At 38.0% G+C, this 12,000-nt stretch overlaps 1 protein-coding gene across 2 annotated transcripts in view; it reads left to right on the top strand.

The window, feature by feature from the left end:
* Positions 1-12,000, top strand: part of NAV3 (neuron navigator 3) — a 566,306-nt gene that overhangs the window by 134,276 nt on the left and 420,030 nt on the right. For both annotated transcript variants that reach the window (XM_063322883.1, XM_063322884.1), the window contains exon 2: positions 9,935-10,336. In XM_063322883.1, coding sequence (XP_063178953.1) covers positions 10,265-10,336 — 72 coding nt within the window. In that variant the 5' untranslated portion in view covers positions 9,935-10,264. The remainder of the gene's footprint in view (positions 1-9,934; positions 10,337-12,000) is intronic.

The raw sequence follows: 12,000 nt of genomic DNA, 5'->3' as shown, positions 1-12,000 counted from the left end.
CTCTAAGTATAAACACAGGATGTGGGTGAGGAGAAAACTTGTAGCTAGGTCAGTGGTCTGTATTACTGAGATACGGGGAGTGGTATGTACACAGCTAGAAGTCATAGGATCGTCACAGTTATTAATGCTATTTTTCAGGCAGGTAACAGGTAGGATGCAAAAAGGAGATGATCTTCACAGTGTTTTGTTACAGAAATAGGACAAGCTAAGTCTACAAAGAAAAGACTATGTCGAAAAAAAATATGCATATTAAGAGGCAAAACAACTCTCAAAACTCTTTCCAAGGTTTAAAAGAAAATAGTGAAAGGCCTGTTTTTTGCCTTCACATGTTTGTCATTGATTTGAGTAGCTATACAATACATTAACATAAATAAAAAACAGGATAGAGTTTGGAGTACTTGAGGTGTATTTGTGCCTTTCATACTGAAAAGGAATTGGATAAGTTTTGTCGAGAGTCTTGAAAAACTGTTTGCCAAGTTAACATTCAACTTTTAAGGAAGAAGAGGAATAGTTCTCAGTGAAGGGATTGTTTTTGGCAAATTTTTTGTGAAAGGAGCAGATCCGTAGCTCCCTTAGTAGCTCACTTAGTGGAGCAACCAAAATTTTCAGCTGTGACTAACCAGAAAAGACCAGACGCTCCTGCAATGACACCACTCTCCACTTTGAATGAAGAGAGGCTGATGGCTGGTAGATTACTTATAGGGAATTGTTTCAGTAGGATGATCAGATGTATTAGTGTGTTTAGGTGGCTTCTTTTTTTCATTGGGCTTTCTTTGAATGCATCAGCCTCATGTATTCTGTCCCTTAAGAAGTGTGGTCTGAAGGAAGAGATTCCTCTCGCCTGATTTCATACATCAGTCATCAAAGGTCTGTGCCTTACACAGTCACCATGTTGTCTTTCTGCAGTCAGTGGAAAGAGGTAGGATTTTTAGGTCATGATTCACCCGAGCTGGTTTGGATGTGAAGAATCCCATTCTAAAAATGCCTGTTTATTTCCTCAAACAACAGAGAGACCCCTAAGCCATTAGCTCAGATTGTGCATCTGTGTTTGTTCAAATGAATCCCACCCAAGACAGTCTCACAGACACTGGGTACCTTGTTATTCCTGGAGATGCAAATCGGTTTACAAGTGGACTGTGACATTGTACGTTGAGTACCTTACTGTTCTGAGACATATTTTAGGACATTCAAGAGTGGACATATGCTCTGTTCTACCTAGGCACAAACCCATATACTTCCCATAGCGACAGGGACCAAATACGTAGTTTGTGGTAATCATATGCCAGACAGCTATACAAAAATTTTAGGATTCTTTCTATGTGTAACCTCAAATGCTTTGTGGTTCTACTTTTTTCAGTAAAGCTGTCTAGATATTCCTGTGTTTCTAGTCCTATGTTATTTTTAGTTAAAGCTCTTTTAAGGTAACCTTTGAATGGACTTTCAGTTTTTAGATTCTCAGGAGCAATAGATAAAGTGCTCAGACACCTTGAAATGCAGCTGTGTATTTAGCATTCTCAAGGTCTACTTGAGTTTCACTCAAGTATTCTAAATAAGAGTTTGTTTAGATATGCTAGCAGAAGAAACTTTTGAATGTGTGCAAAACTGTGAGGATACAATCAATATGTAAAAATATATGGGGTCAGAAATTGCCCGTGTTGGCAAAGATTGATACAGAATGCTTGAAGAATGTAAAATTCAGCTTGAAATTTAACTTGATGTACCTAGATTTTAAGAAACTTCCTAGAGCATTCAGATCGACTGGGATGTTTAATATTCTCCTGTGAGAAACATTGTGATCTGTGTCACTTGGGAATTTAAAGTAATGCCAGAATAAAGCATTAGAAAATACACGGTAGTAATTTATTCTGCACTGGCAGATCAGGAAGGTAACTTACCTAGAAGGTCTTTTGCAGCTCAAGTTTAGACAAGTTTGTGATCCTGTGATTGTGAAAATGAATGAACTTCCACCATTAAAGGTCATCTTTTTAGTTCATGGTTAAGATGCACCAGCTACTGATGCTTTTTGTCTTTAAATATTTGAATATATTTTTTTGTCACTTGACTCTGTTTCTACAAAAAATATTTGTAGTCCTTTTGCATTCCTTTTTTTCCTTTTCTTCCCCCCCATCCCTTCCCCCCCTCCCCCCCGACCCCGGCCGCAAGCAGCTGTCTCATTGGCTCAGCTATCTCTCTGCTCTGCAGTCTCTAGGAGCTGTTTGTTGTTTCAGCCGCATATTTGTTTGAATCAATCGAATTAATTGCAAGAGACTAGTCTGGACATGGATAGAATACTGAGGCACCAGGCGTAGCGGAGCATTGCTTGCAATGGGCGCAATCAGCACCCGTATGTAATTTCTTGGGATAAGCATGGGGTTCACCTGAAAAGGCTGCCACTAAACAAATACCGAAAGAATTAAATGGCAACTTTTGAAGCACTGGTGAAATTGTCAGAGTCATGTTCTGCGAAGATAGGTATGATTTTTTGCTCTATCACTTGTAACAGGCATAGAGTTAAAAAGGTTCTGAAAAAGCAGATAGCTCTTTGATCCAATGGAGTTATTTAGCAAGTCATGGTAGGCCAAGAGAGGCTGTGTGATTTAATGGTATTTTTAAGATTTAAGGATTTAGATTTATCAAAGTGGGGAGTGTAAGTAAGTCCTCATTTTCAGTAAGGGGAGGTGGATTTAACTGTTTCATGTAAGAATAACTGGTGAATCTTCAGTATGCTGTTTCTGTGTCTGAATATATAAACTGCTCAAAGTGGTGACATTTGTGAAACTCTAGTCTGTGTTCCTGTTTCTCTTGTAGCCTATGATTAAGAGAGAACACACGTCCCCTTGGACAGCATTGCCATTTGTGGAGTGGTAGCAAAGTTTTAACATATGTGGGGTATTGGGAAATACCAGATATATTAGTCTCCATAGAGCTACCAAATATCTAAGTATTTCCCAAAGCACATTGCCTTTTTCTTCCTGAAAATTTTGTAAAGTGGACAAAAATAAGTATTTAGTAATTTGTCTGGGATTTCCGGTGTCTTGGCAATCTAGAGCAATAGCTGTAGATGACTAGAAGTCCCAGAAGAACGGCCACTGCTCAGGCACAGATCAGCTGCATCTTTTGTCAGCCTGCAAATCAAAACTCAAAAGCAACAGAAAGGAAGGCATAATAGCTCCCTAGAAACAAAATTTCAAAGGTATGCAAACTCTCTACTATTTTCGATTAGCCTTTCTCTTTCTCATGAGCCTCATAAATTTCTCTGTCCCATTAACTGGAACAGTCTCTTTATGTAAGAAAACTGTTTAAGTTCCATATAGGTGTGCTTCCATTTTTTGATTAAATTGTGTTTTATTGCCCACTCTTTCCATAGTATACCTAGAATATGAGAATATGCCTTCTGTTTTCCCCTTTGTTTCCAGCTCAGTGCTGGTTTATTTTTCTTAATCCCATCTGGATTTTTGTTAGGTTCTGCAGAGTATGTATCTTCCTTCTTTTTCAAGGAAGCTCTGTTGTTGTACATGCGGTGTTACAAATAATAATACAGATATGGTAAGCTATTTAACAGGTACACAAATAAGGAATGTTCATTCTCCCTATTGGTTCCCAAACATTAAAAATGTAAAAATTGCACCATACTGTTTTCATGAGGAGACATGGTATCTATTTCAAAGGTACAGAGGAACATTTGAAACAACTTTGGGCAGAAATGGAGAAATATCCCACTGAAATTAGAGGTGGAATTGAAATTACTATTCAAGCTGGAATTTGTCCAGCACGGCACCTCTGCAGAAGTGCTGTAAGGCACATTTAAACGTAGACATTTTATGTCTCACTCAAAGGATTGCATATGTAGCAGGATAGTGTTGGGTAAGATAAGCAATTTCATTTAGGTCTGATGCTCAGTTATGTATCCTGGCACAGAGTACTGTGCATGCAACAAAACCGTCATCCCTTGCATCAAATCGTTAGGAGAGATTCTATGAGAGACCATAGTAAAAGGCTGGACTGGACTATCACTCAAAAATATACTTTGTATTCCCCTTCTTAGGCTTTCTTTATCTCTGACACTCAATGGCCAAAGAATTGGAAGAGAGAAGGCATTCCTGTCTGGTACTAGTTCCAAGTCTGAAATAAAATTGACGTGTAATAGCAGCTCTAAATTCTGTGTGTAGCATTCAGCCTGTTTGATGGAGCTTGCTATGAAAAATAAAAAGGATTTGAGAAAGCCAAAAGAATTTGAGTTGCTGTATCACTTATAGCAATGGTTTCTGAGAATATCAGGATTTAGAACAGTCTCTTTATATATAATTTATTATTTTATTATTAAATAATATTATCAATAAAATTATTACTAAATAATAAAAATTATATTTTATTATTTGTCATCATTATTATTATTAACTTTGCTCGCTAAATCACTATGTGAACCGGTGTTAGCTTATGCATTCAGTCTGATGATGTAGACAGAATCAGAATCCTGCTATATAGAACAGCATTGCAAGAATCTAAGTATTAGGTTCCCCTTTATTCTTTTCTTTAATGTGTAAAAATCTGAAAATAAAAGTTTAATTTTCATTGGCTAGAGCCAGGAACAATGCAAACAATTTTAATTCTGTCCTCACTGATAATGTGATGACTCCAGCGTAGCATTCTGTGCTGAAGAGGAGTTTTGCCCTACGAAGAAATGCAGAGGATAGGATAACACTGCTTACGGAAATAATACAAGATGTTTCAGCCACACATGCACTTAACAAAGGAAGTTAAGTATCATCTCTGGACTTGCCCTTATGTGGTCACTTTTAATCTGAGTAAACACCTTTGCATTGATTGGAAAGAGCTCCATACACTGCAGCTTTCTGTATCGCTGTGAATCAGGAGTATATTTGGACCAGTTTTACTGATGTTTGGACAAGAATTAATTTTGTATTGGAAGAAATAATTCAGTAGGCAAGCCTCGCTGCTTAGAGATATTTTGTTGGCTTACCATCTGCCTTCCCAGGCTGCTTTTATCTGGTGCAGGCAAGCCTTTCTATGGCACTTCTATCATATGTGTTTGCAGAGTATAGCTATTGGCTTCTCATTTTAATGCTGGCTAAAAGCAGTGTTCTTTGGCATTGCTCGCAAATCCTCCAAGAGTCAACATCATCATCTTTTCCCAATAACTCTTTGTGTGCCTGATCATTATGTTTGCAGTTAGACCCATAGAAAGACCCTAAATGCTTTCTCCCTGTGGGAAAAGACTACAAAGAAAGCTAAGAAGCTTTCATGATTAGAGGCAAGCTTTTTTGAGGCCATTGTGAAGCTATTGCTATGGGTAAGTTATTAGAACCATACTGGGGTGCCACATCACCTAGAGGTTTCATAGGAGCTCATCAAGGATGGAAGCTACATCTCTGGTGTATCCCTGAACTGCCAGTCTTCAATGTGGAGCTGAATAACTTTGCAAAACTCTGTAAAATATTAGTGGTGAACCTCATTTTTATGGCAATAGCCTGAAGAATCAGTCCCAAGGACAGTGGGGCAGAGGACACCCTGCACAAAAATGTGCCTCACTCCTTATCTCAAGGGAGTCACGGAGCCTTGAATCCCTTCCACCTCTTCTCTCAGCCATGCTGCCATCCTTGGCAACACTGTTGGGGAGGAACTGAGGCATTTGCTTTAGCTGTATACTGAGACACTTGCTTTTGGTCCTGGCATAGACACTATTGTGTGTGAAAGAGGTGAACAGGTGTCATGTTCAATTTTTGCTCTTTCCCAGCCCCCAAATTCTGCATCACCATTATAACTGCATGTAAAGTAGAAGCTCCATTTTGAAAATGAGGTATTAACAATGAAAAATTGAATTCTTTCCCTCTAAAAATTGCATTGCCTTTCCTATCAACATACACAGAAAATGATTTCTGTATCAATATTTCCAGAAAAGCTTTAATAAAAACATAACTCTCAAATGCTCTTCGCCATAAATCACTACCAGTGCAGCTGATAATACCTAGGATGCAGCTCAGTAGACTTATCCTGTACACAAACAAGAAAAATTGAAAAGCAAAAATTACAGCCACAGTTTCATACCTGCACCTGCCTCAAGCTCACTGCAAAGTCACTTTAATGGTGTGCCAAAAGTTGAGAATATCCATGTGGGCTGCGTGGAAAAGACAGTAATAAGGGGGGGCTCTAATGTACCTCTCATCCCCATCCTTGCCAATGATAACTACAACACAGCAGCGTCTTGGTGTGCAACCTCCTAGGTAGCCATCAGAATTCACCTTATGAAGTCATGGAGTTTTAATATATCAGAAGGCCACTGACAATGGAAGGAAACCCAGGAAAAAAACTTGTTATCTAGTTTTTTCATAAGGTTGTAGAGCAACTTTTTCTTTGTTGAATCTTGAAAACTGACCAAGATGGAACAATTGCTTACAACTCCCTCCTCCCTGCCCCTGCTCCTCAAACAGACTGACTTGTGACATCCAGACTCTTGAAAGATATTTTTGTTAATTTACACCAAATGTTTAGTGAATGTGCCATTTAAGGGAAAATAATAATAAAAAAATTAGATGTGGAAGAGGCCTTCAAAGGTCTTGAGGAGGCTGATTTCTTCATGTGAATTCAATCAGCTTAAACTTTTCAAGAACTATCTCTGTTGATAATAAGGGTAGTATAGAAGTCATGGCTTTGGTTAATTCTCAGAATATAATCTGGGGTTGTTCCCCACTAGTCTAGGAGTAACCTGTAGCTCATAGTGAACTAAAACAACAAGTTCTTTCAGGCATGCGTCACCTGAATTAAGTCTACCTGAATTTAGGCAAGTAGTAGGTGTACCTAACCCAGAAGCTTAATTACTGTCAATGCCTTCCGTAGTGCTTTTCTTGAGGAGCAATGCAGAAACTCCTAGTCAGAAATACTCCTGCAAAATATTTTCCTCCTTTTGTTGTTCTGTTGTTTTGTTGTTTAACAAGAAAATCTAGGAATGGTCCTAGCCTGGATAGCTTGCTCACTTCCTTTAGGCCTGTGTTTGCAGTGCTAAATGCTTAATCTGCCAGACTATTTTATTATGAGTATCTTTAAATGATTGGAGATTATTATTGAATGACTGTTACGTGTCTGTTAAGGGAATAAAATTGTAAAAAAGCTCTAATTCACCTTGCCTTTTATATTTGTAGATGACTTAGTAAAATCTATGTTATTTAGTGTGCGATCAATAGAATCTCTAGGACTCTGGGTATTTTATGCTATGATTGCATGTATGTTAAATATCACTGTAAAATGGTGAATAATAAATCGGGTGCCACTGTTAAAAAATAAATAAAAAAATTTGCCAGTCAAGAGCATTTAATTACAGCTGTTTATGTTGAAAAGGCTGAAGACCTTGGAACAATGTGCTGAATGGAATGAGCACGAATTGCCACCCTGTGCTTTGCATGTTAAAGTAATGAGGGCAGTCCAAACAAAATTATTTGCATTCTGTCCAACTTTGGCTTGAAAACACCATACAGTTCCACCGAATAGCTTAATTGCCTAGTATAGCATAATTGCCAGGCATGGGGTGTAATATAATTTACATTACATCTGACCATGAAACGAACCAGGGAAACTGCTGTTTTTTAACAGCTTGGTTTTGACTTATCTAAGCTTTAGAATTGTTACAAGTGTAAATCCAGATGTTGATCGCTACAGCGATACCTCATGTTTCATCTTTCTTCTGCATCCTGGCATTACGGACTTGAGAATTTTGTGGATCCCTGAAACTGCCAAACAGGAGAATCAGAGGTTGTGCCTGCGAGGCTCTGGGCAGGGGCGGGAGCAGCCGGTGCCTGAGAACGATGTCTGTCTCTGTCCTGCTGCATCTCAGCCTCTGTGGAAACGGGGTGAGAAAAAATAATGAATAGAAAAATGCTGTCCAAGCATTTGAGTCTTTGGTGAGTGCTTTTGTAATATAATGCTTACCTGCGTCATTTGCAGGAGGAGGTGATTCTCAAAAGTTAGACTAGCCAATGGAATTGGTTATATGCCTAGGTGACGTGTATCAGGCTAAAGCTGTGTTTGATAGCTAAAGCTTCTATCTGGGTGTGCGTTCTCTCATGTAGCAGCTTCACGTACTATTGGTTATATTCCTATGACTTCACCATGCAGATGCATCTTCTGTTTGCTTCTAGTTATTTTTGGAACAGACTTGTCCTTATTGCCTGATCAATCCTTTGTTAATATCACGGTCAAATGTATGTAAAGATAAATAGGGATAAGTAATATGTGCCTCACATTGTAGTGTTGAGAATAACTACAATTTTATTCCTTGTTGGAACACCCTTTGGACTGAAGAAGAATCTGTATCTCATAGGGTAACATGCTGTCAGTATTTCTTTGTATCAATATCAAGCCCTTGATGTTGTCATACTGGGTTTATCTCGCGCATGTGGACTCACCCTACATGTCGTAACAGCTTAAGTTTTTCTCCTGTTTATAACTGGATCACAAAAATAAAGCTTGCTATTTTAGTAGTAGGACTAGGCATCCTCAGGTTTTGTTTGTTTGTTTTTAGTTCAATGTTATCAAAAAAGGAGAACTCTCCATGGACCACAACATCTTTTGCCTTTAAGTTCTGGGTGAAAAAATGCAAATGTGAGAATACTCAGAGAAATCCAAGATACCATCAACAACCAATCCAAAAACTAAGCAGTAAGAGTTGTTCGGCATTGCATGAGCCTAATAAGGGCTTCTATTAAAAAACGTAAGTGGCCTCCATTGCAAATGCAGAAGGTTAATTCAGATCCTCCTAGGAACAGGTGTCAGACTTGACTGTCAGTTCGGTCTTTGTTTCTGAACCTTAGGTTTAGGCACCTTGGGGGAAAAAACCCAAAAACATAGATGCCTAAATATGGATTTCTTTGGAAGCAAAATTCAGCCATCAGATTTATAATTCTTGGCCTAAGTATAAATCAATTACACTAGAGTAACACTTGCACCTGAGGTCTGATTAAAAGACAGTTTAAGCTGATAGTTCAGTAATGACTCCACTGAATTTTGGATTTATTTATTTTCTTTAGAGAAAATAACCTTTTCAATGTCATTTTATTGGACACAGAGTGCATGACCTAACGTGTACCATTCAATATACTATCTAGACATATTTCTTTTTCCATGTGCATTAGTGAAGGCACGTTGTGAACATTATGCATTTAAAATTAATTAAAATGGCATTCAAATTATTTTTTTTACGTGGGCTTCCTCTACTCAGTTAATTCAGTTTAAGCACAATTGTCTTTCAATTACACTGAAGGCATGAATGTTCTATGATTTTATTGTCAAAAATGACAGAAGAGACACTGGCTTTTTCTATACCTTTTAGTAGAACTTCAACTTTCTGGTAACAAATCTTGTTTGCAGGGGTTTTATTTCGTTTTGTTCCCCCCTGCCTTCAAGATAAGTTTCTTGAGGTGTTCTTTTTTTTCTTTAGGTTGTCATATTGGCTAGGACTTAATATTTTGACTGCAGGTTTTCACTGTCTGACCCTGTCAACATTATACTGGTTACTACTTTTTGAAGGCACTGAGTAGGAAGTACATGATAAAGATAAAAAAATTTCATCTATGCTGCCTTTAGTCAAATAGTCTTTGCTCTTCTTTTTCCTTGAACTTTTCCTTGATGTCTGTAGCTGGAATTCACTGGCTGTTCTCAGTGAATACTCTGCGTGCCCAGTGTGACATAGAGGGGGACAAGTGGCATCATGCATAGGTTCATCCTGCCAAGTATTAAATCACAAAACAGTATTAGTTCCTTTAAAAAAAAAAATTAAAAATAAAAAAACACAAACCACACACCAAGACAAAGAAACAAAGAAAAAAAACCAACCTGCACACCTGAGCAAGACAGATAATCAGTTACAAAAAGTGACAGCAAATTGCATATCAATCTTGATTATTATTTTTTTTTTCCTCAACAGGTTCACAGTCAGGATGTAACCTTCTGTAAAATGGAAATCTGTGAAGAAAGACACAGATAGCAGTTGGATTTAAAAGTAGCGGATGAATATTTTTCTTAAGCATCAGCTTTTTAAAACGCTATGGTGGTTTGGAAAGTCCCAAGAGTGAACTGCGAAGTTTTCCTCAGCTCGATCGATTGGTTTCTTAGTCATTTCTCCAAGTCACTGATGTTCAGAGATGGTGTGTGATGGAAAAAACTACCATGCCTCTGTGTTTGTAGCCCCTGTTTTTTGGATTAGTTTGCTGTATTGCTGAACCAATTTCGTTTTGAAGGGCAAGGAGTGAATGTGATGGATTTATCTTCAGAGATGAACAAACATGGAAGGAATCCAGTAAGTCATAAACTAGAAGATCAAAAGAAGGTAAGATTATTTTTAATTATACTTAATATATTTGAACCACTTGCAGACTCTTTGATTTTTAGTAAACTGGAAATTAACGTGCTTTTGAGAATATAGCAGTCTGCTGTGCTCACACACTATTGCAGTACAGTGAACTGCTGTTACAGGACTCAATTTCTTCATTGTCTAGTAATTTTCCTTCTAATACTGATTGATTGCCTGGTAATTTTGTGTCAAAAGCTCCCTGAATTTATCTAGCAAATTGTTTGGCAAAACCTTTACTCACTAGCAAGGCTGAGTTCATGGCAGAGACATGCTGAAACAAAGTAAGTATCTGACATCAGCCTGATACTGTTTGAGATCTTCGTCCTTTACAGTGGGTGGATTGACCCTTCCTATTGTATACTACCAGTATTATTTGTTTTTTTGATGATCTGTTGTTGTTGCTCAAGTTTCATCATTCGGTGCCCAAGGCAGTTTAAGCTCACTCTTCCACAATACAGAAAATCCTTTTGGAAATCCCACTTCTGCAACAGACTGTCTCAAAAGGCAGTCTATTTTACTGTCTGCTTTACTTACTCGTACTATGGTCTGGAAATTTTTCTGATGCTTATTTCATAAACTTGAATTTGATGCTTTTTAACATCTTCAGGACCTTTTTCTATTTTCCCATGTTTTATTGGTCTTTTGTTATTACATTCATAGATTTTTCTGAACAAAGGCGGTTTTTTTATTCTCCAGTTTATTAGAAGTTCAAAATTCTGTAATATTTTTTTGTTAGATTAGGAGGAATTCCTCAAACTCAAGTTCAGCAAAAATGTTTTGAAAAACCCTACAAAGCCTTCTTTATCGCATTCCTTAACCTGCTTTGTTATTTAACTCTCTCTCAAACTTTTCTTACCATATGTGGTAATATCTGCACATAAATAAAATCTCCACCAGTGATACCTAACAGGCTTTGCAGATTTTTCAGAACTGTTCGGCAGAAACAAGACTCACTCAACCCTCAGGCAGTTCTGAGATGTTTCTGTGTCTCAGATTTATTTCCTATTAATCTATCAGCAATTTGTCTGCGCTGATGCGGCCTTTCCAAAATAGAGTTGGCCATAAACACCCTCCTTGTGTTGGCTGTGTCTGATGAAGCCAGAATTCCCTGAGCTTTGATCGTGGCTCCATGCAACGCTGTCTCACTTAGCTGTGTATGTCTGACCTGGCTCGGGTGTGGGCATCAGTCACATTGCTGTTGAACCAGGCACGGTGTGTGACATAAGGTTTAACATCAGGTTAATGCACTTTATGCTAACTGAGGGATGACAGACTTGGGACATTTCTTCCTGGCGTGCCTGGGTTCGCCAGCAGAAAGTGTGAATTCTGGTGGAGCGTTTTGTGGCTGTACTGTTCTTCATATACTAGGCCTTAAAATGAGATTTACTGGCCTCTTTGAATTACTGCATAGGTTCAATGGGGCTGTTAATGTCCAAATCATGTATTAGAGTGCAGGTTATGTACTTTATTATTACACAGGCTTATTATAAACAGTGCTGCTGGGTTGCTTTTTTTTTTTCTGAATTTTGGTATGAAAGCTGCTGGCTAATATTTTAAATAATTTTGATCTTGTTTGGGGTAAACCCAAATTGGGGGAATTTATGGGCAACATAAGTGAAACAATTTTAAGACCTACAAAA

This window comes from Chroicocephalus ridibundus, chromosome 1 (genome assembly GCF_963924245.1).
Source record: "Chroicocephalus ridibundus chromosome 1, bChrRid1.1, whole genome shotgun sequence".
In the NCBI taxonomy this organism is placed as follows: domain Eukaryota; kingdom Metazoa; phylum Chordata; class Aves; order Charadriiformes; family Laridae; genus Chroicocephalus; species Chroicocephalus ridibundus.
Note: the sequence above shows the minus strand (reverse complement) of the source record. Positions and strands in the feature narration are given on the sequence as shown.